The sequence below is a fragment of the Annulohypoxylon maeteangense genome (genome assembly GCF_022496945.1).
Source record: "Annulohypoxylon maeteangense strain CBS 123835 unplaced genomic scaffold GGS22scaffold_8, whole genome shotgun sequence".
NCBI classification, from domain to species: domain Eukaryota; kingdom Fungi; phylum Ascomycota; class Sordariomycetes; order Xylariales; family Hypoxylaceae; genus Annulohypoxylon; species Annulohypoxylon maeteangense.
Window position 1 is genome coordinate 757,326 of NW_025953255.1, and position 23,708 is coordinate 781,033.

Below are 23,708 nucleotides of genomic sequence, written 5' to 3' on the forward strand. Positions count from 1 at the left end.
TTCCTTTGCCTTGTACTAAGCATCCCTCGGGACCTTTGTCCCGTGACCAATAATGCGGGACCACTTGATGTTTAGCATACTTCCGTGGATCCTATAGATGGTGTTGTTGTATTAGGGAGGCGAGTGTGGTCGAAAAAAAAAAAATCAACTCCCAGGTACCTACAAGGTACTTACATAGGTAGCATATCCACGACAAACCTGGTACATATGATAGCTCTAGTTCAGGTCGAAATATATTCATACCTACAAACATACCTACTCTTCAGCCAACTTGTCATGCACATACATGTGTGAAGGCATTAGGGTATTGATACTGTTGTTAATTTAGACCTTCATTCATTAATGTGCCTAATATGTATACTTCCACGTACATATATGAACCTCGCCGTGAGGCTGCATCCAGGAACCGTGGCACCTATTTCAAGCCTATGAAATCTCAAATTGTGGATAACTTTGGGGTTTCTCGGGTTTGATGAATCCTATTACAATTCGTTGCGATATCAAACGGTCCATAGAATTTATACTCTAACGAAGAGGCTAAGAACATTGCTTGCTGTCACCCAACACATATAGTTCAGTACCTAGTAGTTTGGGCAATTGGCGTGGACTGCTTGTAAAGATCCATGGAATAGGAGTGCACACGACATCAATTGGCTTAAAGGCCGAGCGTGAGGCCGCCAGGGAGAACTACGATTTTAGGTATTAGATCGTGAGACATTCAATAGGTAGTAAATAGGACAACCTCGTTATAATTTACAATCATAGATCATAATCTATCAAGCTAGAGAGAGCTAATAGTCATGATTTGTACCTAGTCATATTAAATGTTGTATTAATATTAGATGAGTTGGAAGATATGTTGAACAGTACCTATATGTGAATGCACTTATATCTATCACTTAGGTAATTACCTACCTACAGTACTAGGTAGGCTATAAGGTAGTTCTAACGATTTCATCGTGTAACGTCCTGTTGATGAATGGATAGATTCAAAGCTTTAGTGGTGTGTAGTACAGAACCCGATGCCATCAGTCGGGACATGGTCCACTACTATTAAGTACAGTCAGTATTTATGGGGTGTTTAAAAAGTTCAGCGCTATGGCGTGGTTGTATAAAAAGCGGAGCCTTGCGGAACCAGGCGAGTTGCCCAGTCGCAAGGCAAGCACCACCTGCACACTTGAATGTTCCTCCCCCCGTCCGCCCATTCTGTCCGTCACCTACAACTTCACCTTGCATTTCTTTCATTTAACAACAACGAACCTGTCGACCACGTTTCCCCTCACAATCGACAGCGACAACGACGACGCATCGCGAAACACCCCTCAAACGATTACGTCGCTCATATATCCGATATCAACTGTTTTTTATCTATTCATACGAATTTGCGGAGGATTTAAGTCGGTGAATGATCGTGGACTCGGGATTATTCGACCACAACAGCCGGTCGGCGGTTTGGCGCGACTCGCCACAGTGAGATCGATAATCTTCATCACCCTATCTACCCAACTCCATTTTACCGACAATCGCCCATCGAGCGCATCGTCATTAATCAATCGAGTTATCCTCCGGGACACTTCTTTCGCCTTCCCGTCGCTATCTTCCGTCTCATTCCCCCCGTTTCTAGTCAGCGCTCCGACGTCAATTTTTGCTCGCACTCGCTACGATTCTCTGCCGACTGCTCTGCCTCAGAATCACTCCGCGCTTTGAAGTTACGATACTCATAACCTGTTCACCATCTTTTCTCGATGGCGACCATGTCATTCAACCCCCAAACACCCCAAAGCCCTTCTCAATTATCTCCGAGCACAGGTGATCAGGTATCGAGCATGAACAGTTCCATGACCTCAATCACTACTGCTTTGCCAACCGTAAGTCAAAGAATTTAAAATATTGTGGCGTGTCATATTTTTGTCTATATCAAACCGTCATACTATTTTCATTTTCTATAAGAATTTAGTTGCTAATTTTGCAACCTATCGCAGCCGGCACATAGCGTTAATGGATCAGCCCAAGCGACCGATATGTCTCACGATGCCGCGATGGCGGATATTTACTCGACGAAGCGAAAATATCCTTTCGACGACGCTGGAGATCATGAGCAAAAGAAGGTCTACCTCGAGAATCGCCGAGTTGGTATTGAGAACCTACACCTAGATGTTGGCGAAAAATACCTTCTTCGCAGTACTCGTAAGGCTCCCTTTTAGTCTCACACAAGCCACACTTCCAATCATCCCTCTCTTCCCCAGATCGGCGGTGATTCCTGAAGATGATGCTTGAATAGGATTCGTACTTTTTGGTTGACACTGTTCTTTTCTAGCCTATCCCACCTCTTATCCGTCTCTATCCGACGACTTTTTCAAGATGTTCGATTTAACCGGAGTTGCTGCCGAAGTCGCCCGCACAAAGCCCAATGGAGAGAAAAATGCGCTACGTAAGACGTATAAAGGACATATTCGAACTTTGGGACTAAGCGGCCACTTTGACGCTGTCAAAAAAGAACCAGAGACGCTAGATGGTCTGCTAGCATTATCCGTTGTTCCCGAGGATACGTGGTTTGCTATGGAGGTACAAGGGAGGGAGATTGAGAAAGGCTTAATGCAGATGAACCAAGCACAGTTAACCCGAGCGACTACGATGGCCCGAGGCTTAATACCGAAGACGTCTTGGGACAGCTCCGTCCTTGGTGACTTGGCGCCTAGCACCTTGCCGAAAAAGGCCAGCAACGACCAGTCTACGCGGCCAACGGCGCCTAGCACTCCAGCGGCCTCAGCCCTTGGAATCACTCCGAAACCGAGCAAGCCTTTGACGCCCCAGATAGATCGTGCCCGTCGACTCGGAAAGAAGCGAAGTTACCAGGATAGCAGCTTTGAGGGATACGGCGAAGGCTATGGAGATGACGACGCGGGTGGATATTCGACGGGTGACGGAGATGACCGATCGAAGCTGAAGAGGAGAAAACAGGTGCAAACAGACCGTCCGTCTTCTGCAAGCCTCTTCACTAACCGATGACAGAACCCTACTGGGAAAACATCTTTCAGCGGCGCTGGCGGTCAACACTACGGCAGCAGGATAGGAACATAATCCAAAGATACCCAGTCAAGGACGAGACATGACGGTTCGTGTAGTGGCCACAACGGACAGATTCTTGAAACACCTTGTTGAAGGTGGCATTCCGAGGCAGCACGCTCCAGTCATTTGTATTTCTCATGATTTCAGCATGGCGTAAGGAGTTCGAGTGGCAAGATGTATAGGCTCGGGCGTCTGAATACATACCTACTTTTTCGTGGGTTCGGATGACAAGCACGACCAAGCCTAGCTTGTCGTACATATTGATTTGAGGGGAACAATAAAAATCGGTTGAATGAGGGCACAGGGGGCTATTTGCATCATGGCAATGACGAACGTTGCCAGTGGGACATGAGCAATTCTGTGTAGTTTTCTAGACAGCTCCAGATGCCTAGTTCTCTAATGCAATTCGGATTGGGCTTTAACTCGGTTCTGCAATACCCTTCAACTATCTTCGCGGTTGATTCTGAGAGGCATCATCCAGCGTAAGTACTCACTAGATATATTCTCGTGAAAAGGGTAGAGCCTGATATTGAAAAATATCTCGCTCAGTGTAGTCGAAGACTCTGTGGTAGTAGGTCCGTCTTGAAGAAGAGTACCGGATTATCCTACACTATATTTTTGGCCTATTAGTCCATGAAGGTTCTCACTGTTGGTGTTACTTCCTGGGTTTTGAACCTTGGTATTCCAATAGCGTCGACGACGATAATTGAATAAATGATTAATTTGAAACTCGGGTTTTCAAAATGCAACTTGTGTCTGATTCATACATGAGAGTTCTATACCTCTCTCAATTAAGGGACGGTATGCTAACCACTGGGTTACGCTTGCTGGCTAGGTAGGCATATGAAAATCTTCACAACTCATTCGTCAGTGCGCTTATGGCAATTCTTACTCAAGAACTAGCACTTAGTATACTATGACTTACGTCATTGTGTAATTAAAATAAGTGACTTAAAGAATAACCTAAGTATCGTCCATCGTTTTATAGGAGAAATGGCCCAGATTATGATGGTGACAATCACTAAGTGATTTTAGGTGACTTTAGGTACTACCTACACATCGGGGCTGAGGCATGCGCAGGTACATGTCTAGGAGGCCCCACACTTCCTAGTGGCAGGGGAGATGTCTCGTTTATCGTACTTGTTTGTCGCACTCAGCTCGTAACTTCCCAACTACGACTTCAACTTCTATTCTCCCACTCCGCTTTTGAACCTTATATGCGTGGTGATTTTGTGACTGGATATTTAACGAGAACATTCATTCTTCCGGCCATTTGTCATCATTTTCTACTTATCACTCAGCTATGAAATCAACAGGATCGCTCAATCGAAAACAGATAGGCTTTGGTCAACCATAACTTACGTCACTGAACTACCGAACTACTTTATTGCTGAGCCTCCCTTGGCCTCGGCTTAGGTTCAAATAGAAGAACATCCACTCATCTACCTGATATTCATTCTTAATAAGACTAATTCACATCACTACCATCATGAGTCAAAAGTCTTCATACCATTCACCTCTAGACGTCACCGAGCCCAAGATGGATCTTCAATGGCAGAGCTCGTCGCCTGCGCCATATAATACTGCTTCAGACGATCCGCGTTCGTCCTCTTCCCAATCTTTACTCCCATCACCATCAGAGCAGAATGACTCCGGGCGCCGGAAACTTCTGGTCATATATATCCATGGTTTCATGGGTAACGACTCTTCCTTTCAATCATTTCCAGCCCATGTACATCGCTACCTCAAGCTAGCACTTGTTGAGACTCATGTTATTCATACCAAGATTTACCCAAGATACAAGACCTATAAAACCATCGATGTAGCTCGTGATAACTTTAGCCAATGGCTGGCCCCTCATGAATCGCCTACTACTGACGTGGTGCTTCTCGGTCACTCCATGGGAGGAATGTTAGCTGCTGATATTGCCTTGATGGTAAGAACCCGCTCTGCATCCACTGTCCCATTACCTAGGTGGCTAACAGTTAATTAGCCGTCGAGGGATCAATATCGTATTGGATACTTCCTCCATCGTATCCTAGGGACAGTGCATTTAGATGTGCCCCTCCTTGGGCTTCATCCTGGTATTATCACAGCCGGCATTGCCAGCTTGTTTCGGCCAAAACCAGAGAAGCCAGACAGACCAGACCCAGCCAACGTACCAGAAGATCTGATACCAGAGGATGAATCAGCTGTGCCCATATCTAACATCACTTCAGCAAGTACTTCAATATACTCTGATCCGTCGGGCGCCTCTCTGGTTTCGTCGCACTCTTCGAGTTCACCAGGGATTCGTGGACGGCATGGTATAACGTTCGATCCAAATTTCAACCCATCGTTCACCAACGACGTCCGTTTACAAGACAGGGGTTGGTGGAGGAACATTGTACACTTTGTTGAGAAGCATAATTCAGAGGGTCTTGTAGATGCTGCCACTAACCACATCATGTCGCATATGGAATTTGGAGGCTGCCTTATAGATATCAATGGTCTAAAGACGCGCTACGAAAATATTCGTAAGCTAGAAGATGTTGACGACATAAAGCACCACGGCTTCCCTCACGTACCTCCCCAAATTCGATTTACTCAATACTACACCGTGTGCCACGGGTATCCTAAGAAGCCCAAAGCCCAGAATTCTGATAACAGACCAGAAAACAGACCAGAAACCCCTGAGGTACCAAACAGTATACATTCGGCGCCCTCAACACCACAGGTTTCAATTCAGAATCATAACAGCCCTTCAAGTAAACACATCCTGACAAACGCCGCTTCTGAAGAGGAATATTGTGATGCGGACGGCGAGGGTCCAGGTTTGCAGCTACTTGACCCAGAACCAATCTCTGAAGATCCCGAACCAATGCCTGAATCCAGTTTATCTCAACAGTCGCTAGAGGACTCTAAGAGCAAATCTTTAGAACCTTGCCTAGTTGACGTTGAGCCTTCTGGTAGTGGAGATAACACAGACACGAATCCCCAACAAAGCCAGGACCATCACCTTTCTAAAGAATTCTCGGAGACTCATGACACGGTTGGGACCACCAATCTCAGCGACTCCATAGCAGCTTTAGGTCTTGATCTCCCAGCGATCCCAGAACTTCCTCAAGAACCTGAACCCCCAAATTTAGAACAGTATACGGATAAAGATACCCGGAAACAGGCCGAAAGAGAGGCGAAGCGTGCACAGAAAGATTACGCTAAGCTCGTAAAGGAGCGAGAGAGGACAATCAAAGAGAGACAGAAGATTTTCGATAAGAGAAAAAAGAAACTGGCACAAGAGACAGAGAAGCGAGAGAAGGAAGAACAGAAACGGCGCAAGAAAGAAGAGGCCATGGCTGCCGCATCAAAACCCCCAACTTTAGAAGAGGCTACGTCGAAACATGCACCTCATCCCCTAACTTTACAGGAATCGAGAAGTTCAGATCATGACATTGCATCGCCTCTACCGAGTCCGTCGGGGAAATCGCAAAACAAGACCAAACCTGTCAAGCAACCAAAGGAACGAAAGTTCTGCAACACACCACCAATGGTAAATGGCCAAATGGATCCGAAATGGGTCAAGATCTTCATGAAAGACACAGATCAAGTCGGCGCGCATACAGGTCTATTCTTCAGAGGCGAACACTACGAAAGACTCGTCGGTGATGTCGGTCAAACTATCGTCAGCTGGGTTCAGGATGACATGACTAAAAAGGCTGTTTTGGAAATGGGCTGAAAGATGTGAGATCGATACCCTCTCTCTCGAAGCGCAACTAGTCTTGTGATGAGACAATATACCTATAGACAGCTAGTATTGGGCCAAGCATTAATTATTATCATGTGGTCAGGCGGTAGAATCAAATTTTAGTATTCATTCATTAGCTTAAATCCATATACGACGTGTGGTCATGCCTATCTACGTGCGCCGGAGTCGGCGCCCCGACGCTCTCGACGTCGACTCGGAAGCTCGAGTTCACCCGGATCGCGCCCATCTCTATATCTTCATGTCCTAGCTTGCGGTCATCGTACCGGCTAAACTCATCAGTCTGCAGCTCGGGCACCCGGTACGTGCCCGTCTCGCGCCGCGTCCACCGCCGCGAGCCCCCTGCACTCACGCCCGCGCTCCTCCGCCCCCAGCTCGGCGCGCTGTGCGATGTGGCGCTTAGTAATAGCCGCGGGAACACACGTGCTATCACGGGTCGCAAGGTAGGCAGGCAGGCGCAGGTTATAGCGAGGTTACTCTCGATGCCGGACCATAGGCCTAGACGAATGCCGCCTTCGCTCGGGTCAGTGGTGGTGTCCAGCTCGTAGATGGACACCAGCCGCATGACGGAAGCGACACAGACGACGGCGCCGATGGTAAAAACGCCGGTTAGCGCGACTTTCTGGCGCGCGGCGATCTGCAGGCGGTGGACTAGGGGGACTGGGATGGCGAAGATGACGAGGTCGAGGGCGGTGTTTACGGTTGAGGTTATGAACATGAAGAGAGGCAGGTTGATGCATTGAGATGCGGAGCGCGAGGTGGGTGATGGAGGCGTCCAGGAGAGAGAGATTGGGACGCAGGCGAATACGCCGCCGAAGAAGAGGGAGAGACCGAAGAGTGTGAGGATGGCGAGGAGGATGTGGCAGAGGAGTTTGAAGGGTCGGTCGGACCAGATTCGGAGGTAGGATGTTATTATGGACATTTTTATGAGTGAGGAGGAGAGGCCCCAGAGGGGAGGGGAGATCCATATTGTCTGGGTGGGTGTTAGTGAGGGGTGGTAGGTGGTGGTTTTGGTGGGAGGCTTGCCTTGAGCGTGGTTGTTCGATTTTCAGGGGTCATGTCTAACAGTGAATCACCGAAACCTACTGCTACGCCTAGTGATGCAATTTGATCAGTATTGTAAAGATATTCGCCATCGAATTCACCAACCAGCCATATTCGCTAGATAGGTTCCCAGACCACAACACTGCACAAAATTGTTAGCTACTCTCAAAAGGAAGCACTTCTTCGGAAAACACCTACTAGTGCTGCGAGACATAGCCAATCATCCTTTCCCGGATTCTTGAGTAGCGACACACGAACATGAAGCCGTAACCCGACGGCTAGGATGGCAATAGCCAAGATAAGCGTGACGATACAGGAAAATAGGACAGCATTATCTGAGACTGGCATTTTTCGAAGTCATCGATGAAGAACACTAAGTTCGAAACTGTCGAGCTGGAACGTCAAAGTTTGTGACCCGTTCCACAGCAGCCCGGGAGGATAAAATAAACTCCAGGGCGAGGCCTGGATGGTCGCAGATTTCCAGGACCAACCACTTAATCCCGATGCTAATTATATCGCGGTGCTCGAGCTACGGGTATCCCATGCACATCGGTTCCTGTAGACTCATACGGGACGTTGCAGCCCGAACTTCATGACAGATGATGAAGAAGTGCTGGCTCTAGCCGACATAGTGGCTTGCTTAAAGGAAGAGAACGAGACACGAGATGAGACAAGAGGAGAAATTAAGTAGGTATCATGTTATAGAAGAATGCGAACGCAGAAAGCTCGAGGCTCTTGTACATTTTCGAGGGTTGGACGGCGCGCCGCTTAGGGCTTACTGTGACGTCGAGACAGAGCTACGGTTCGGGCCCGAGAGCACTCGCAGTCTCCTTCTTTAGCGGCGAAGGAGGAGGGGCCTATATCCTTATAGTAGCATTAAGGGTCTGATAGGAATCATCTCATTCCTAAATCGAAGATCTCGAGCCCCACAGCTCCGAAGCTTAACCCCAGAGACGACCAAATTTGGAAGAATTAAGGTAGGCAATACAGCCGTTTGGTTGTATCGGGCCGGCCCCGTCAGCCAATGTTCCTGCATGATCCTACGAGTCGCACAATGCCGGAGCGACCGAATGAGATGTTGGGAAGATAACATGACGGCACCGGGGTTGCATCCTAAAGTTAAAATTGATGTTCTGATTGATTCTGATAAATCACTTATTAATTCCCCAGGAGCGACATCAATCCAGACGGTAAGCAAAACTTGATAAAGTCGAGCTAGATGATGGAGTGTTTCCTATTTCCACCCTCGGATACCCAACAACAACAAGAGAACCTTTATGCTTTGCTCATGAACAGATAACCGATAACCACCGTTCACATAAGCTGGTTTGAGAATCACAGCAGGACAGGACTAGTACAGATCTAGCTCGGGCCATGGTATCGGATCTCGATTGGTACGCCAATGCACGTGGCCGTTGATCCCCAAGACAAAGCCAGCTTGTGTTGAGATTTTCACAAGGTCAGATCTTTGGGGATCTTCAAATTACCTGATTAGACCCAATTACTCGCTTCGGTAAATTTCGAAGGTCCATAGCGATAACAAAGATCGACATGAGATTAGAGACAATTCGGATTGCCTGGAGAAGCATCTGACAAACTTGCATAAAACAATGTATTCGGGCCAAACGACCAGAAGACCCTAAAATACATCGATACAATGCGTTGATAGCGACCCGGGCTTCTAGCCCATTAGGTAGCTATTAACACTTTGCAAAGTTGTTCTGCTTGGGTTCGCCTCGGGAAAGTTTGTCATGATGCGACTAAGCTTCACCCTAATATCACTCTTCGTATGGCCGGATGGGGATGGCTGTGGTCTAACTTTACCTTCACTGTCAAAATGTTGGCAAAGGAGCGCAAGAGCCACCCCGATCGAGATATCTTTACCAGTTTCGCAGGCGATTAAAATTTGTCTCGGCTCAGGAGAACTCGAATCTGAGTCTTCCGAAGCATCTAAATCTGATGTTCGCTCTAGAAACTGGCGTACAAAGTCGCCAATAGCTGGAAGAGCCATGCGAAGATTGCGACTGGCAAGTTTGTGTTTACCCACGCCAACTTCCATAAGCAATGGGCTTTTAACCCATGAACTTGGATCCGTGGTCTTGGAATAAATAGCAACGACGCAAGTCGATGGCGGTGATGCGCCAAGCGGCAAGCAGCTGACGGATAGACATGGCGCAATTTTTCTGGGACTTGTTGTGCTCATATTCACGGTTTCATCGGATACTAATGAGCGCACCAAATCAGATAAATCAGGTTCCGGAGTTGATAGCAGGATATCTGCGTGGCGCCAGAAAACAGGCGGGGTCAAGCCCAGCGCCCAGTTCTCGGTGTCGTCACCGGCGCCCTGGATGTACCCGCCCTCGCTCATCTCCCCGCCAGCGACTCTGCGGGAGCTAGTACAGCAGATTACAGGGTGAAATTCGTCAAATATCTCATCTGTTGGTACCAGCTGGGAATCTTGTGTTACCCATATAGGCCTAAGAGGCTTCTTCACCTGTTGGCGTAAGACATCTAAATTGATGTCGAGTGCCCTGAGAGAATCCACATGCTCGGGGATCCTGGAATCGATCTGGGCGTGTTCAGACTCCGAGACAGCATTAGGAGGCGTGTGAAGCTCGTGGAACGCCGGAGTGTCGGGGAATAGAACACGGTTCAGGACGCAGCACCAAATCGGTACGGTCTTGCTTAGAGCATCGGGCATTCGTTTGCCTCTCCTAGTCGAATCCACTATGATGCAGCCATCGTTACTCCCAATTATGCTTAATAGTTGGAGGTTCAGCCGTCGCGTGCTGAATCTCCATTGTCCGGTATGGCCGTCCGTACTCTTAAAATAAGCGGACCCGGCCTTTGTCTCAGGGGAGATGTACCAGCTCCCGCATCGCTCATTGGCGATTAGCGGACGGGAGAATGCAGTGGCTACCTCGGATACGAAATCTGCATCTTCCCGTATGGAGCGCAGGCGATTGGTGATGGAGAGGTTCGACCGTTTTAGGTCGTTGAGAATGCGTGAGAAATTGTGGTTTGCTTGTGGCGAGAAAACAAGCTCCGCGGCGGTAGTAGCCATATATATGAATGCCTTTGGATAGGTATATTTATAGCCAAGAGAAATAATCCAAGTTGAATACCCAATATGAAATAGTAACTGATGAAAAGACCTGGGTTTAGTAGCAAATTCAGGCCGGTGTTGATTGGAACAATTAGGGGGGAGAAGGAGGGGCTCGGTATGTTTAATAGTGGAGAGAAGCGCCACAGCTGACAGACTGGCACGCTAAAAAGCTATTGATCTAATACCTACAGAAGGCGCATTCAAAACATTTTGCCATAGGTAGATCGGCAACAGCTGGCATTGAGGTGGACCACAGCTGCAAGCCAACTGTTGGCATGAGTGTTTGCAGCTGTCGAGGGGATTAGAGCCAGCAGTCAGCAGCTGGGTGACAGCTGTGAGCGGATACAGCGCCAGCTGGTGTTGATCCGCCTATGGCAAAATCTTTTGAATGCGCCTTCTGTACAGGTACTGAAGGTAAGCGTCTTATTTAACGATTCCTAAACCTATCTCCGCTAGATTACAGTTGTAAGCAAAGACCAGAACGTTTAGTATCAAAACTATCGATTTTCAGATAGGGTTGATGAGTTCATTAACTGCCTATCTAACTGTAGGTAGGTACCTAAGACTTAAGTAATAGGGATGGGTATCAAACAATGGCCTCTTATGCTTCATATCACGAAGCACATACTCATCCATGGATAAGAACAATTGTTGCGTTGCTATCGTCGCATGATTCAGATTTTCCGTGCCTCGTCGCAAATCCATTTCGCGCCTCCACCGATTCTGCATTTTATCGCACCTAGGTAGGCAAGAACCTAGTTCTCATTAATTCCACGAATCTCACAGTCCCTCCCCTCAGCAGATAACCTCCGCTTTCACCAGCACAGCGTAATCCGGGTCTTTCTTCAGCAGACATGGCGTAACCATCAGATCCACAATTGTGTGTGTTCCTAACTTGCCCTTCACATCCATCGTTTCCGGCTTGTACGGGAATCCGTAATTGAGCTGGCTGCCGGGTTTATCCGTCATCAAGGTCTGATAGTGTGAGCGACCGAAGATACTGCTGAATTCCGCCGCCGCGGCCACAATCTCCGATAGCTTCTTCTTCAGGTCATCCGTGTCGTCGCCGGTCGCGAATAGTTTCGTAGCTTCCACTATCTTGTTCGTCACGTCGTTCATGATGCCCGGGTCAGGCTTGCAGGTTTGGTGCATGAGCCGGAGCGTGTGCACTCGCCAGGCGTGGTATTCGTCGTCGGACGCCTTATTCAGGAATAGGTTTGCCAGGTTGACACCTGCGTCGCCATGTTCCTTTCCCCATACCTGCCAGTGCTTTCGCAATAAACACGTATGCAGGTACCGCCAGATGAGCGCTCGGAAGATATAGCATGTCAATTTCTCGTTGCCCACGTACGACTTCCAATGTCTCGTCAGCGCCTCGAATTCCGATCGTGCTTTTTCCGGCACTAGCTTCGGTTGGATGGGTTGGTTGAGTTTCTCCAAGGTGAGGGCTCTGATCATGCTTCGTAATTTTTCCCAGTTTACAATTAACACGTCGTCGGTGATGCTGAATTCCGGGACTCGGACACTGCAGCTTGGGGGCGGAAAGCGTCGCTGTATGGATTCGCAAAGCTTGGTTTTTTCAGCTAGCTCTTCCTTTAGCTTCTCGAACTTTTCCTCCGCCTCTCGCATCCGTGAACGGGATATCACGACCGTCTCATCATCGCCACCACCTCCCACCTTCGCACTGGTGGTGATGCCTTCGTTAATCAAAGTCGGTTTCGGATTTAAGCCTCCGCCTACATTCTTCATTCCTTCCGTTGCTGGGGTGGGTAGTAGCTTCGCGCTACTTCCGGTAGCTCCATTTCCTTGGCGTAGTTGTAGAACTTCGGCTTCGAGCCGTCGCAGCGTCGCATCGAAACTAATCTTCTCCTGCTTCCACTCATTCAGCTCTTCTGTGTGCTTTGCACGCAAATCTCTGAACTGGCTGGTTTTCTTGTGAAGCGCATCTTGCGTTTCGGAAAGCTGGTGTCTCAGGGACTCCATGCCTCAAAATCTCAGTTGGGGTTGGTAAGTTGGGTACCGCAGCCTCAGTGTGATTGTGTGGTGTGTGATGCGTGATGTGTAATGAATGAGATATGATTGACTTGCATCAGATTAAGAGTCAAGATGTTTTTTTTTCTTCCCCAGAGCAGATTTAAAATTTAATTAGTGGAATAGCTTAATAAACTTTATTCGTACCATTTCCCTTTGCGTCGCCTTTACATTCTATTTTGAACTTTATTGGTAGCAGTTTCTTCAATCTGCCTTTGTTCTTCACATACTTAGGACCTATTAGTTCAAATGTTTGTACCCGTATAAACCGCTTTCCGGATGGTGGCTAAATTTTCCGCAACTCTCACACTTCCACATTCACATCTCACATTAAATCAATGGCAAACAATTCCGAATAATTCTTTTAATCTGAAAGAATTAACTAAATTTATATACAAAGTTATTCCGTAACTTTTATATACTTAATAGGTTTAGGAGTACTCAAGACTATGAGGTGTTCAGCTCTGGGACCATTCTCTGCTGAGAATCCTTTGATAAGAAGTCCTTTTCCCGACAATATTTTAACAATATTCGATTATTGCCCAACTCATGTATTCATTTCCATTATACCCATCCTACTCTTTCAGGGTTCCAGTTTCACCTTAAAATAGGGTTTCTTTTGAAAGTCGACGAGATGGGTATGGGCAGCTGTTGGGATATCATATGTTAGAGTATTAGAGTCATCCTCCAATTTTTATTCGTTCCTTTCGTATAGGACGGGCGGGTATTCGTGGGTGGTTCCCTTATATCCATTCTCTTCTTCGTGTTCGAGGAGTTTCTCTCAAATATTTCACCTGCGTTTTTGTTTCCCCGAGTTTATCTCTTTACCTAATAACCACGGATCAGGACGTATAGTTTCGGGGTGTTGGCATTAAGCTTTGGTCAAAAAACAATCGCCTCATCATTTGCCTGAGGCCTAGGTACACCAATATGCACCTTGATAGATCTGTAAAGATTCTCTCACATGTAACAGGCTGGTCGTATCATTGTCGAAGTACTAGCACTGGCTAATAGTATTGGTAGCAAATTCATAAGACAGACAACAGTCGTAAGATGTAACTTGTATTGAGTGCTAACTCGATTATCAACAAGAAATACAGTTGCCGATATGGAACAGGGGAAATAGTTCACGATTAATATACGATGCTTTCATAACGTTGTTGAAATTTAATCATCCAACCCATGCTTTTTAATTGGTTCCAGTTCAGAGTTCAAAATTCAAAAGAGGGGGAGGGGTTTTGTAAAAGCTGGCAAAGCCACATGTATTAGCCACAGCACCTAATCACCTAATCTGCTAATCTAAATCCCCCCTGTCCGGACACGATAAGAATACCCACATAATATTCTCAACCTTGGAACTTCAAAGCTCCACGCCACCAACCCACTTTATCTTTTGTCCCGCCATCGCTTGACCAACCTGCCAATTTACAAGCAACCCAATTTCTCCGTTTCTGCCGTATCTGCCGTGTCGGATCAAGAACTGAAAGCCGTCGACCTTTATGGTTCTCTACTATCGGGCTTCAAATCACCTCCGCCTCTCACAACCGGCATGAGCGGACGGTTAATATCAGCGGTCGGGCGCCTCCCGGCGATGCGTTCGGCCTCGGTTCGAGTTATACGACAATATCATCAGCTGCCCTCTGGCGGTCTCCTTCGTGCTGATGCCGCTGTTCGTGCAACCCGCCGGCGGATGTGGTTCCCGGTGAACTCATTCCACAATGCCGTTACCGTACGCAATGCGTCCTTCGCTCGTTTCCTACCGAGGTTGGTCGTCAAATTTATAAGGATACCCGCTATGGCAGGTGGTGTGATGATCGGTGGACTGGCTTGGGTACAGTATCAGGCTACACGTGCGTTGAATCCTTGAAATTTCCTTGTGGTGTGGTTTAGTAGCAGGCACTAATACGGAATCTAGAGGCCGGGAATTATGCCTGGGATATAGTCATTAACACGAAAGATACCGTTACAAACACAGCGACAGGTCTGTTCGATGGTGCAAAGGGTATTGCCGACCAGACGATGCAAGGGTGGCGAAACACGAAAGAGAAAGTCGAGTTACCTGAGTGGATGCAGAATCTTTTAACGGTTCAAGAAGAGATAGGAACTGGAAAACAAGGTGATGGACCTGGTGGCGAGGAGCCGCCAAAACAAAGCAGAGCAGGTGCCGCAGCTGCTGTCGGCGCCAGTGCTGCCGCCTACGGTTACGATCAGTCTTCCGACGATGATCCGCGAAGTGCTGATGAGATGGCTAAGGACGACCAGATGATGGTCTTGACTAAAAAGATGATTGAAATTCGCAATATTCTGGCAAGAGTTGGACAGTCTAGCACTCTAACTTTGCCCTCTATCGTCGTCATTGGATCGCAGTCATCTGGAAAGAGTTCTGTGCTCGAAGCTATTGTAGGACACGAGTTTTTGCCAAAGGGGTCAAACATGGTTACTCGAAGACCTATTGAACTCACCCTTATCAATACACCCGACTCGGATGCCGAATTTGGTGAATTTCCGGATTTGGGGTTGGGAAAGATCTCAGACTTCTCCTCAATCCAGCGAACTCTGACAGAACTGAACCAGGCTGTTCCAGAAAGTCAGTGCGTATCGGACGACCCCATCCGACTGTCTATTTCGTCGCCGAACATCCCGGATCTCTCATTGATCGATCTCCCTGGCTACATTCAAGTCGTTGGTCAAAACCAGCCTTTAGAGCTCAAACAGAGAATATCTGAGCTCTGCGACAGATATATACAACCTCCAAATGTCATATTAGCCATTTCAGCCGCTGATGTCGATCTAGCTAATTCTGCAGCTCTGAGAGCTAGCAGAAGGGTTGATCCAAGAGGCGAGCGGACCATAGGTGTCGTTACGAAGATGGACCTAGTTGATCCTACTCGAGGAGCCTCTATCCTAGGCGATAAGCAATATCCTCTTCGGTTAGGTTACGTTGGCGTTATATCTCGTGCGCCTGTATCGACTGGTTTATTCAAGAAGGGTAACGCTAACGTCACGTCCGCTGTTACTCGCAACGAAAATTCATTTTTCTCAAGCCACCCATTAGAATTTGGCCCCAGTTCGGATGTCCAAGTTGGGACATCAACACTACGCAAGAAGCTCATGCATGTTTTAGAACAGACTATGTCAGCTAGTCTACAGTCGACGAGCGATGCGATACGGCAAGAACTTGAAGAGGCCACTTATGAGTTCAAAGTGCAATATAACGACCGACCATTATCCGCTGAGTCATACCTAGCTGAGAGTTTAGATGCTTTCAAGCACTCTTTCAAGCGGCTTACCGAGGAGTTTGGCCGGCCTGAAATGCACGAGCTTTTAAAGAACGAGCTTGATCAACGGATGCTTGACCTACTAGCAGCTAGATACTGGAACAAGCCTATTTACGATCTGAGCGTTCCCATCGCCGAGCCTAACAGTCTCGTCGATCTCCCTAAAGCGGATCCGAATTCTCTTTACTGGCGAAGGCAACTTGATGCTTCTACTTCAGCGCTCACGAAACTTGGTGTTGGTAGACTGGCCACTAACGTGGTAGCCGGCTCTATCCAATCTCAGGTTGATGCTCTAATCGGCCAATCAACTTTTGTGAATCACCCATTTGCGCGCCAGGCGATCACCGAGGCTGCTTCGACTATCTTGAATGATAGGTTCTACAGCACTAGCGATCAAGTAGAAAATTGCATCAAGCCTTTCAAATTCGAGATTGACATGGAAGAGCGCGAATGGACCGCAGGCCGAGACCATGTCCAAGGTGTCTTGAAAAAGGAGCTGTCTGCCTGCGAGGGTGCCATGAAAGAGCTCGAGACAACAGTTGGCGGACGAAGGAAGCTAAAGGAGGTTATTAACTTCGTTGACAAGGCTAGGAGAGGCGATGTAATAGTTGAAGGCGAGGACCGCAGTGGCGCGGGAGGTTTTAGTGCCGAGTTGCTTTCTCGAGGTAAGATATTTTGATTCTAACCCAATTTAGACGTCTCCACTAATCCTTTTTCTAGGACGAGAAGCCGTCTTTCTACGCGATCGTGCAGATATCATCAAGATGCGAATTCTTGCGGTCAAGTCAAAACAATGCGCTAACATCAAGAATAAATATCACTGCCCAGAGGTTTTCTTGGATGCAGTCGCTTCGAAACTTGCGTCTACCGCTGTCCTTTTCTTAAACGTAGAGCTACTTTCGGAGTTCTATTACAACTTTCCGCGAGAATTGGACCTGCGACTTGGACGCCATCTATCGGATGATCAGGTAGAAAAGTTCGCCAAGGAGGACCCCAAGATCAAGAAGCATCTCGAGGTCATCAGGCGTAAGGAGCTTCTAGAGCTAGTGCTCGAGAAGATGGAGAGCCTTAGACAGCTCGAAGGCTTAGAAAAGGAAAGGTCGAGGGGCATAAAGAAGGGAGGGGATAAGGAACGTGGACGATGGGGGCTCTTTTGAGTGTATACAACATCCCTCGGTTACTTCTAACGAATTATCATGACGGGGAGAGGAGTTAAAAAGGTTGCTTTAGCGGTCATTGTGCGTGCTTAGATAAATTTCCAAGTCCCAACTCGATGGTCGGCTACGTTGCCAACATGTTCGTGATGTCACATAGATTTGATCCCCCCTTTCTTGAATAGCAATACTTGGCAAGACATGTACCGTATAAAAAGTTGACGAGAGTGTCTGGAACCATGTCTCTTCATTAGGTCATTTCTAATTCGTTTAACCCCTAGGCTAACTTATCAGCTACAGGAATAGACCACGGATTTACAGCGCCATAAACGTCTTTCAAGTCCCCTTGCTGACTCAAGCAAGGTCATATTCGGCAATCAGCTTCTCGGCGCAGGTCAGGCCGGTGAGATACGCAACAGTCTGAACATGACAGCTCGCAAGAACAGGGACGACGCTCATATCGGCCACACGGAGGTTATCAATACCCATCAACCGAAAGTCCTTATCAACAGCCGCGTCCGCATCGCCCGGCCGTCCCATCTTCGCCGTCCCGGTCATATGCCAGCTGGAGCTAATATTCTGCCGCCAGTACTCCAGCAACTCCTCGTCGGAATCGCCCGCCGGCCCCGCGATCGTCGATACCGTGTCTTTGGCGTACCCCTCGTACCTCAGGAAGCGGTTCACCTCCTTCATGATCTCGACCGCGGCGCGGCGGTCGTACGGCGTGGACAGGAATTTCGGGTCGATCAGCGGGGCCGCGGCCGGGTCCGCCGATTGCAGGGTTACTTCGCCCCGGCTCTGCGCGTTGTACAGGAACACGATGAGGCAGGAGTAGTTCAGCGACGTGGCCGGGAAGGAGGGGATGAAGTGGTGCAGTGGGAAGTGCGAGATTATCTCGTAGTGCGGCACCGTGGGCTGGTTTTGGTAGTTCTGCTCGGTGGAGGATAGGGCTTGGAATTCGGGCAGGCTGGCGATGTGTGGGAGCTTGAACCACCCGATTAGCAGCTCGCACCCGAATTTCGCCCAGGGCCCTGTGCCGTCTTTTTTCCACTGCTCGAGCGCTGTTGACATTGCTTCGTGGTCCCCGTAGAAAGCGGGTCGCTCGGTTTCGCCTTCTGTTCGCTGGTAGGCGAGGGGTACGAACATGTGGTCTCGTAGCCCTTGACCGATTGCTGGCACGTCTTGGATGATGGGGAGACCGAATTTTTCTAGTTGCGCTTTGGGACCGATGCCAGAGTGCATTAGGATTTTGGGGTCATTGAGGGAGCCTGCTGAGAGGATCACCTCCTTGGATGCTAGGTCTAAAGGCGATGGTTTAGTATCATAATTTTCGAGTGACACGAACGTCCAACTTACACTTTTTGCCATTAGATTCTACGCCGACGGCTTTTTTACCCTCGATTATTATCCGTTGAACCGGAGAGTGGGTGAGAATGGTGAGGTTTTCCGGCGTTGGTGTGAGAAGGTCCGCTGCCGTAGATCGAACTCCTTTTCCGGATGAGTTGATCCCTAGGGCCATGCCGATTGGGTTACCGGAATTGTGCTACGATAAACATGGTTAGTGGATATTTCTTCGGACACGGGCCCGGTTTCTTGTTTGGGATCCCCGGTGGTAATAGTTGATAGAGATACTAGGTCTTAAGACTGATTAGAAAAGGGTGAAGAACATACATCCGGATTCAGGGGAAACCCGGCCTTCTCAAAGAGGTCTAAGGCGGGTATCAAATCCTTCTCCACTTCGGCCACATAGCTCGTCTTCAACGGTCCCGAACTACCGTGATTTTCGGCTTTCGGCGCGGCATATTTGCTATCGACACCCGCCGGCAGCGTCAAATCAAACGACTCAAGGGTCTTAAACCGGCGTTGCATGTTCGGCCAATTGAAGGCGTCATCGTCCATAATCCGTGCCCACTCCTCGTAGTCGGCAACGGCGCCCGCATTGAAGACGCTAAAATTAACGGCACTAGAGCCGCCTAGCCCCAGACCCCGCGAATAGTCAAGCTCGCGGCCCGCGCAGTGCTCCTGCGGCGTGGTCTTGTAACCCCAGTTCATTTCCTTGTTCTGAAACGTCATCCAGCGCTGCCCGTCGACGCGCAGGTTCTTGTCATCGTTCTTGCCCCCGGCTTCGAGGAGAAGAACCTTCGGCTTCTTCGCGGACTTGGCGAGGGAGGAAGCGATGGAACTACCAGCCGGCCCGCCTATGTGATGCCGTCAGCTAATTCCGAAGTGTGGGGTCATGTAGTAGGATTCTGACTTACTACCAACAATCACGAAGTCATAAGTATCCGCCATGATTTTACTGTAGTCTGAGCAGAAATTTACCTATTTAGGTGGAATTTTTCAAAGATTTTAAAAAGGGGGGAACTCGGGTATATAGAATATTCGAAGAAAATGATGTGTTACAATGTCACTCGTGAATTGCCCAGAATCATTCTGAGCTCCCAGGTCTCAACTTATGTAGGTATTCCTTCGACCAAGTATGCTACCATCGAGAGGGGTTATGCAAGTCATCCCGATAAGGCGCGGCCTACGAACCACGGATCTGAGATTAATGTTAGCCCGTTCCCAACGGCGCGGTGAAATGCGGACAAAAAGTGAGACAACCGATTCTGAGTGGCATTGACAATTCAACGGTACCTCTGCTTAAGCTCGCTATCGTGGGTACTACTATAAGCTTACGTGATGATCTACCGGTGCTAAACCTAGCATAACTTAGTAAGGTGGGCACCAAGTCTTGGGTATGACATTTATAGGAGGGTTCGTATGTTATAGACTGCAGCAAAAGCGGTGTTGGATATAGAAATGGGAAAATTGTACATATAACCCTGGTTTTTGTTGGTACATTAGTAACCTTTCAAATGATAGGGAAACCCATTTTTGAAGATACGTAGGAGGTAACTTCGAAGCGAGCTTTGTTTAATCGTCCTAAGTTTTGCCAAGGCCGCTTCGAATCCTTTTTCTACGGATATACGGACCCCTTTAAAAAAAGAAAAGTCCTATAACGCTATTAAAATTTCAAGAAGTTCCGTTAAGTGAGGGATAAGGTCAATGCCCGGGTACCTAGGATATTCCCAGAAATAAAATTACTTGGTCTGATCGAACCATAGAATATAAGAGAATCAACCCGCTTTCTTTAAGAGGGTGTGCTGCCGACGCCATGTGGCTTGTCACAACTTCCACGGCCCGCCGTTGAACGCGGAAATAATCATTTCGGAATTCAATAAAAGTTCAGCCAGACTGAGAACTTCCTGCTTCTCTCTACTCAGCCAAAAAAAAATAGTGACACATGTGTTATGTGGGCTTATTCTGTTCAATCGAGTGTTGAAAGTGATAAGTGATACAGCCTATCCCGAAAGATGAAGAAGGCGAGTGGAAATAAAGACTTATGAAGTCGGGATAAAGTTGGGTGCATAACATCGGAATTGCAACGGACTCCGCACGCCATTGAGCCTCTTTGATGAATAGCGTGTTAATTTCATAGCCCTGATAAGTGTCCGTATTGGAGTCGATGTTATACAGAATGGGGGTTGGTAACAAGGGATAATGGCAAAACCTCTCTATGGCAATCATCTACTTAGTAGTATACAAATATTTAATGGGGTTATTAATAAATGAGTATCGCTATAATGAAGCTATATTGAAATGCACCACGGCGTATCCCGCAAACTATAACCCGATAGGATGGCGTCAGAAAGCGCCCCATGTGTGCATCAGAATATCCCCTGGTCCGCCAATATGAGTAAGTTACACGTGCTATAGTAGGTTAACGATGCCGATTGTGTAACACAGGGGATATTTCTCGTTACAGTTCAACACATCGCATGCTTTTTCTGACGCCATTCTGCCCGGGTGAGTCATATCATAAGGTTACTTACTTATATCGCAAGATGTCGTACACTTGCATAGAGCTGTTACCTTCGCGCTCTTGACTGCCTAATCCGGTATGTCAGATTCTCGAGCCGTGGGAAGGGATAGATGGGATTACGTATACACACATACCCAAAAACACAATCAACTTAATCAAGCACCAAAATCACTCATCATCAACATCGTTTAAAAAAATTAGCTTCAATTCAATATCGGGTATGGGATTGCGATCAACTTTTAGTGCTATGCTACGCATGTGAAGACGTGAAGCTACTCCCCTCAAACAGTCCAGCGACCGGAAACGCCTTGCTATTGCCGCCCTGCGAAAAAAAAAAATCATTCTGTCGTCGAATCTCGAAATCCTAATCCACCACGCAGCGCCATGAGAACATAAAAGATGGAGAGGTAGGCTATGCTACGAAGTTCCCTTACTATAGGGACATTCCGAGGACACGTGCTGCCTTCTCCGAGGTAGTGTAGTCGGGAGCTCTCGACATAGTGCTCTGGATAGGGCTGTCCGGCATCGGTAGCTCCGTATCCACCTGATGATCGGCAGGATGAGGCTGTTCTCCGAAGTTAAGAGATCGGCGTTTCTTCTTAATATTGCCTTGGGAAGGGTGCTTGGGGCCGATATCCGGGCGAGCCGTTGGGCGGGGAGGGGGGTCACTAGGAGGAAGACGGATGTCCGAGGCTAAGCTTGACTCTGCGTACGCGAGAGAGGTCTTCGGCCGAATCGGCAGTGATGGTCCTTCCGGTGTTCGACTTCGTCCGATACCCGAAGGAATCAATGGAGCGAGAATACGCCTCTGACTTTCCAGATCGATACCTGGGGTAGATATAGGGCTAGCAACACGCGTAGCTGCCTTCTCGTTTGTAGTGAGGCCTTTGGTCTGCGCAAATGCTGAAGAGCGCTGGTGGTACGGGTCACGATCAGAAAAGGCATCAATGATCGGGTTGACCATAACTGTTTGGCCATGAATGGTCAGGATGGAGTTAGTGGGAACATTGACCCAATTTTCTACACTTCTATTAGCCTTATACATGTTAGTGTATATGGATAGGATCATACCTCGTTCAAAAGTCAGGGGTTCGCTAGCAACGAGAACGATGTCTGCTCCCTTATCGCGTCGCTCCATCTGGTAATCGTGGTCATTGGACGCGGAGGGCGTGGAGGGTTTGGTCTCCCATTGGGTACCAGAGGAATAATATAGACTGGCGGCTTGGTCGGTCTTGCTGCTCACGTATCTCGTGCAGATGATACTGTGGCCGTCCGTGACGGCGAAGTTCAGCAGACTTCTGGTATCCACATTCTCGCTCTGGATGATGCTCTCAGGGATTGCCATGGTAAGCTCGTTGATAATCTCGATTGTCTGTAAGAGGGCCTTGCGCATTACGCTTGGGCCAAAGCCGTTCTTTGGTTCAGAGCTGGGGTTGACGCCTAGACGCTCGAGACGGTCGCAGAACAGAGCAAATGCCCACTCGCTATCGGTTCCACCTTGTACGCAGAGGTACCACTTGTCGTGGAGTCGTTCACCTAACCTTCTCTTGATATGCTTCCAGCCTCCTAATCCCCCATTGTGCATAAACATCAAACTTCCATGGTAAAATGGATGGCAATTATCCTCGCTCAAGGAACCTTCAGTCGTAGCTCGAACGTGTGCGAATACGAGTCGGGATGCTGTCTTTGAGGCAATGCGGTGTAGATTGGTGCAATTCCAGGCTGGAATGGTTGAGGTAAATATGCAGGGAGCGGCACCCAATTTCGGGTCGGTGTAAAATCCGATACCAAATCCATCCGCGTTGTTCTGACCACGTCGTGTATCCTGTAAGACGGAGGGCAAAAGTCAGTCATACTCATTCTTCAGTGCTTTGTTTACCTACAGAGTACCTATGTGATACTGGTGATAAGGCACGGTGCAACTTACTAGTCGGAGTCGCGAGTCAAAAGACTGCTTAAGGATCGAATGGGTCGGGTCGAGAATCAACTTCGAGAGTAGGATCTCGTCGCTACCTCTGTAAACCTATTTGGTTGTCAGTTCAATGCTTACAGCTTGTCACCGCCCAAGAGGATGAATTACCAAAAAGCGGCACATCTTCAACGCGCATGTGGCAGGTTCAATTGGGCTGCAATTGATGATGATGTTGGAAATGAAGATGACCGGGTGCCATGAACTGGCTGAACGAATTAAGGGAATTGAGTTTCTTTCTTATCAATGGGTTGAGTCAGTTGTGAACACGTTATGTGGCTACCTTTTTACTTTTTTTTCTATCGGTTTTTTCTGTTGCAGTCATCAAAGAACGTGGCGTGCATAGATTACAGGATTGCGAGATCGCTGATTTGGCCGCGTGCCGTGGCAATCTGGGAAGCCTCGAATTTCTTGGTCTCGCCTAGCGTGGAATGGGAAACCCAATCCCTG

General features: G+C 48.0%; 8 protein-coding genes across 8 annotated transcripts; 3 read left to right on the plus strand and 5 right to left on the minus strand.

Moving 5' to 3' along the window:
* Nucleotides 1-1,571: 1,571 nt before the first annotated feature.
* Nucleotides 1,572-3,022, plus strand: GGS22DRAFT_139555 (Rox3-domain-containing protein). The gene is made up of 3 exons (XM_047958684.1): nucleotides 1,572-1,868; nucleotides 1,983-2,187; nucleotides 2,318-3,022. The coding sequence occupies exons 1-3, from the start codon at nucleotides 1,746-1,748 to the stop codon at nucleotides 3,007-3,009; spliced, it is 1,020 nt and encodes a 339-aa protein (XP_047818986.1). The 5' UTR covers nucleotides 1,572-1,745; the 3' UTR covers nucleotides 3,010-3,022.
* Nucleotides 3,023-4,467: 1,445 nt separating this feature from the next.
* GGS22DRAFT_139582 (uncharacterized protein) lies at nucleotides 4,468-6,855 on the plus strand. Its single transcript, XM_047958687.1, has 2 exons — nucleotides 4,468-5,005; nucleotides 5,063-6,855. The coding sequence occupies exons 1-2, from the start codon at nucleotides 4,559-4,561 to the stop codon at nucleotides 6,782-6,784; spliced, it is 2,169 nt and encodes a 722-aa protein (XP_047818987.1). The 5' UTR covers nucleotides 4,468-4,558; the 3' UTR covers nucleotides 6,785-6,855.
* Nucleotides 6,856-8,461, minus strand: GGS22DRAFT_139567 (uncharacterized protein). The gene is made up of 4 exons (XM_047958686.1): nucleotides 8,054-8,461; nucleotides 7,961-7,997; nucleotides 7,838-7,905; nucleotides 6,856-7,784 (listed from the first exon to the last, which is right to left on the minus strand). Exons 1-4 carry the CDS (start codon nucleotides 8,201-8,203, stop codon nucleotides 6,927-6,929), a joined length of 1,113 nt encoding a protein of 370 aa, XP_047818988.1. The 5' UTR covers nucleotides 8,204-8,461; the 3' UTR covers nucleotides 6,856-6,926.
* A 781-nt stretch (nucleotides 8,462-9,242) lies between these two features.
* GGS22DRAFT_139565 (initiator tRNA phosphoribosyl transferase) lies at nucleotides 9,243-11,042 on the minus strand. Its single transcript, XM_047958685.1, has one exon. It carries the CDS (start codon nucleotides 10,917-10,919, stop codon nucleotides 9,537-9,539), a length of 1,383 nt encoding a protein of 460 aa, XP_047818989.1. The 5' UTR covers nucleotides 10,920-11,042; the 3' UTR covers nucleotides 9,243-9,536.
* A 454-nt stretch (nucleotides 11,043-11,496) lies between these two features.
* On the minus strand, nucleotides 11,497-13,114 carry GGS22DRAFT_162900 (uncharacterized protein). The gene has a single exon (XM_047961285.1). The coding sequence runs from the start codon at nucleotides 12,942-12,944 to the stop codon at nucleotides 11,757-11,759; it is 1,188 nt and encodes a 395-aa protein (XP_047818990.1). The 5' UTR covers nucleotides 12,945-13,114; the 3' UTR covers nucleotides 11,497-11,756.
* Nucleotides 13,115-14,366: 1,252 nt separating this feature from the next.
* GGS22DRAFT_139590 (dynamin family protein) lies at nucleotides 14,367-17,603 on the plus strand. Its single transcript, XM_047958688.1, has 3 exons — nucleotides 14,367-14,842; nucleotides 14,908-16,935; nucleotides 16,991-17,603. Exons 1-3 carry the CDS (start codon nucleotides 14,542-14,544, stop codon nucleotides 17,425-17,427), a joined length of 2,766 nt encoding a protein of 921 aa, XP_047818991.1. The 5' UTR covers nucleotides 14,367-14,541; the 3' UTR covers nucleotides 17,428-17,603.
* Nucleotides 17,604-17,628: 25 nt separating this feature from the next.
* On the minus strand, nucleotides 17,629-20,005 carry GGS22DRAFT_162903 (GMC oxidoreductase). The gene is made up of 4 exons (XM_047961286.1): nucleotides 19,683-20,005; nucleotides 19,096-19,622; nucleotides 18,781-18,967; nucleotides 17,629-18,725 (listed from the first exon to the last, which is right to left on the minus strand). Exons 1-4 carry the CDS (start codon nucleotides 19,714-19,716, stop codon nucleotides 17,779-17,781), a joined length of 1,695 nt encoding a protein of 564 aa, XP_047818992.1. The 5' UTR covers nucleotides 19,717-20,005; the 3' UTR covers nucleotides 17,629-17,778.
* Nucleotides 20,006-21,459: 1,454 nt separating this feature from the next.
* GGS22DRAFT_162905 (N-terminal nucleophile aminohydrolase) lies at nucleotides 21,460-23,597 on the minus strand. The gene is made up of 4 exons (XM_047961287.1): nucleotides 23,370-23,597; nucleotides 23,217-23,312; nucleotides 22,361-23,114; nucleotides 21,460-22,309 (listed from the first exon to the last, which is right to left on the minus strand). The coding sequence occupies exons 1-4, from the start codon at nucleotides 23,382-23,384 to the stop codon at nucleotides 21,723-21,725; spliced, it is 1,452 nt and encodes a 483-aa protein (XP_047818993.1). The 5' UTR covers nucleotides 23,385-23,597; the 3' UTR covers nucleotides 21,460-21,722.
* Nucleotides 23,598-23,708: the final 111 nt, after the last annotated feature.

Excerpts from the sequence above, each read along its gene's own strand:
- GGS22DRAFT_139555 (XM_047958684.1), top strand. The coding sequence starts at position 1,746 with ATGGCGACCATGTCATTCAACCCCCAAACACCCCAAAGCCCTTCTCAA. Across the intron at positions 1,869-1,982 it reads TCACTACTGCTTTGCCAACC|CCGGCACATAGCGTTAATGG; the intron begins GTAAGTCAAAGA and ends AACCTATCGCAG. Across the intron at positions 2,188-2,317 it reads ATACCTTCTTCGCAGTACTC|CCTATCCCACCTCTTATCCG; the intron begins GTAAGGCTCCCT and ends GTTCTTTTCTAG.
- GGS22DRAFT_139582 (XM_047958687.1), top strand. The coding sequence starts at position 4,559 with ATGAGTCAAAAGTCTTCATACCATTCACCTCTAGACGTCACCGAGCCC. Across the intron at positions 5,006-5,062 it reads CTGCTGATATTGCCTTGATG|CCGTCGAGGGATCAATATCG; the intron begins GTAAGAACCCGC and ends ACAGTTAATTAG.
- GGS22DRAFT_139567 (XM_047958686.1), bottom strand. The coding sequence starts at position 8,203 with ATGCCAGTCTCAGATAATGCTGTCCTATTTTCCTGTATCGTCACGCTT. Across the intron at positions 7,998-8,053 it reads GGCTATGTCTCGCAGCACTA|TGTTGTGGTCTGGGAACCTA; the intron begins GTAGGTGTTTTC and ends AATTTTGTGCAG. Across the intron at positions 7,785-7,837 it reads ATCGAACAACCACGCTCAAG|ACAATATGGATCTCCCCTCC; the intron begins GCAAGCCTCCCA and ends ACACCCACCCAG.
- GGS22DRAFT_139565 (XM_047958685.1), bottom strand. The coding sequence starts at position 10,919 with ATGGCTACTACCGCCGCGGAGCTTGTTTTCTCGCCACAAGCAAACCAC.
- GGS22DRAFT_162900 (XM_047961285.1), bottom strand. The coding sequence starts at position 12,944 with ATGGAGTCCCTGAGACACCAGCTTTCCGAAACGCAAGATGCGCTTCAC.
- GGS22DRAFT_139590 (XM_047958688.1), top strand. The coding sequence starts at position 14,542 with ATGAGCGGACGGTTAATATCAGCGGTCGGGCGCCTCCCGGCGATGCGT. Across the intron at positions 14,843-14,907 it reads GGTACAGTATCAGGCTACAC|AGGCCGGGAATTATGCCTGG; the intron begins GTGCGTTGAATC and ends TACGGAATCTAG. Across the intron at positions 16,936-16,990 it reads TGCCGAGTTGCTTTCTCGAG|GACGAGAAGCCGTCTTTCTA; the intron begins GTAAGATATTTT and ends TCCTTTTTCTAG.
- GGS22DRAFT_162903 (XM_047961286.1), bottom strand. The coding sequence starts at position 19,716 with ATGGCGGATACTTATGACTTCGTGATTGTTGGTA. Across the intron at positions 18,968-19,095 it reads GGTTTCCCCTGAATCCGGAT|CACAATTCCGGTAACCCAAT; the intron begins GTATGTTCTTCA and ends TGTTTATCGTAG. Across the intron at positions 18,726-18,780 it reads AGAATCTAATGGCAAAAAGT|ACCTAGCATCCAAGGAGGTG; the intron begins GTAAGTTGGACG and ends CATCGCCTTTAG.
- GGS22DRAFT_162905 (XM_047961287.1), bottom strand. Across the intron at positions 23,115-23,216 it reads TTGACTCGCGACTCCGACTA|GATACACGACGTGGTCAGAA; the intron begins GTAAGTTGCACC and ends TCCGTCTTACAG. Across the intron at positions 22,310-22,360 it reads ACCCCTGACTTTTGAACGAG|AAAATTGGGTCAATGTTCCC; the intron begins GTATGATCCTAT and ends ATAGAAGTGTAG.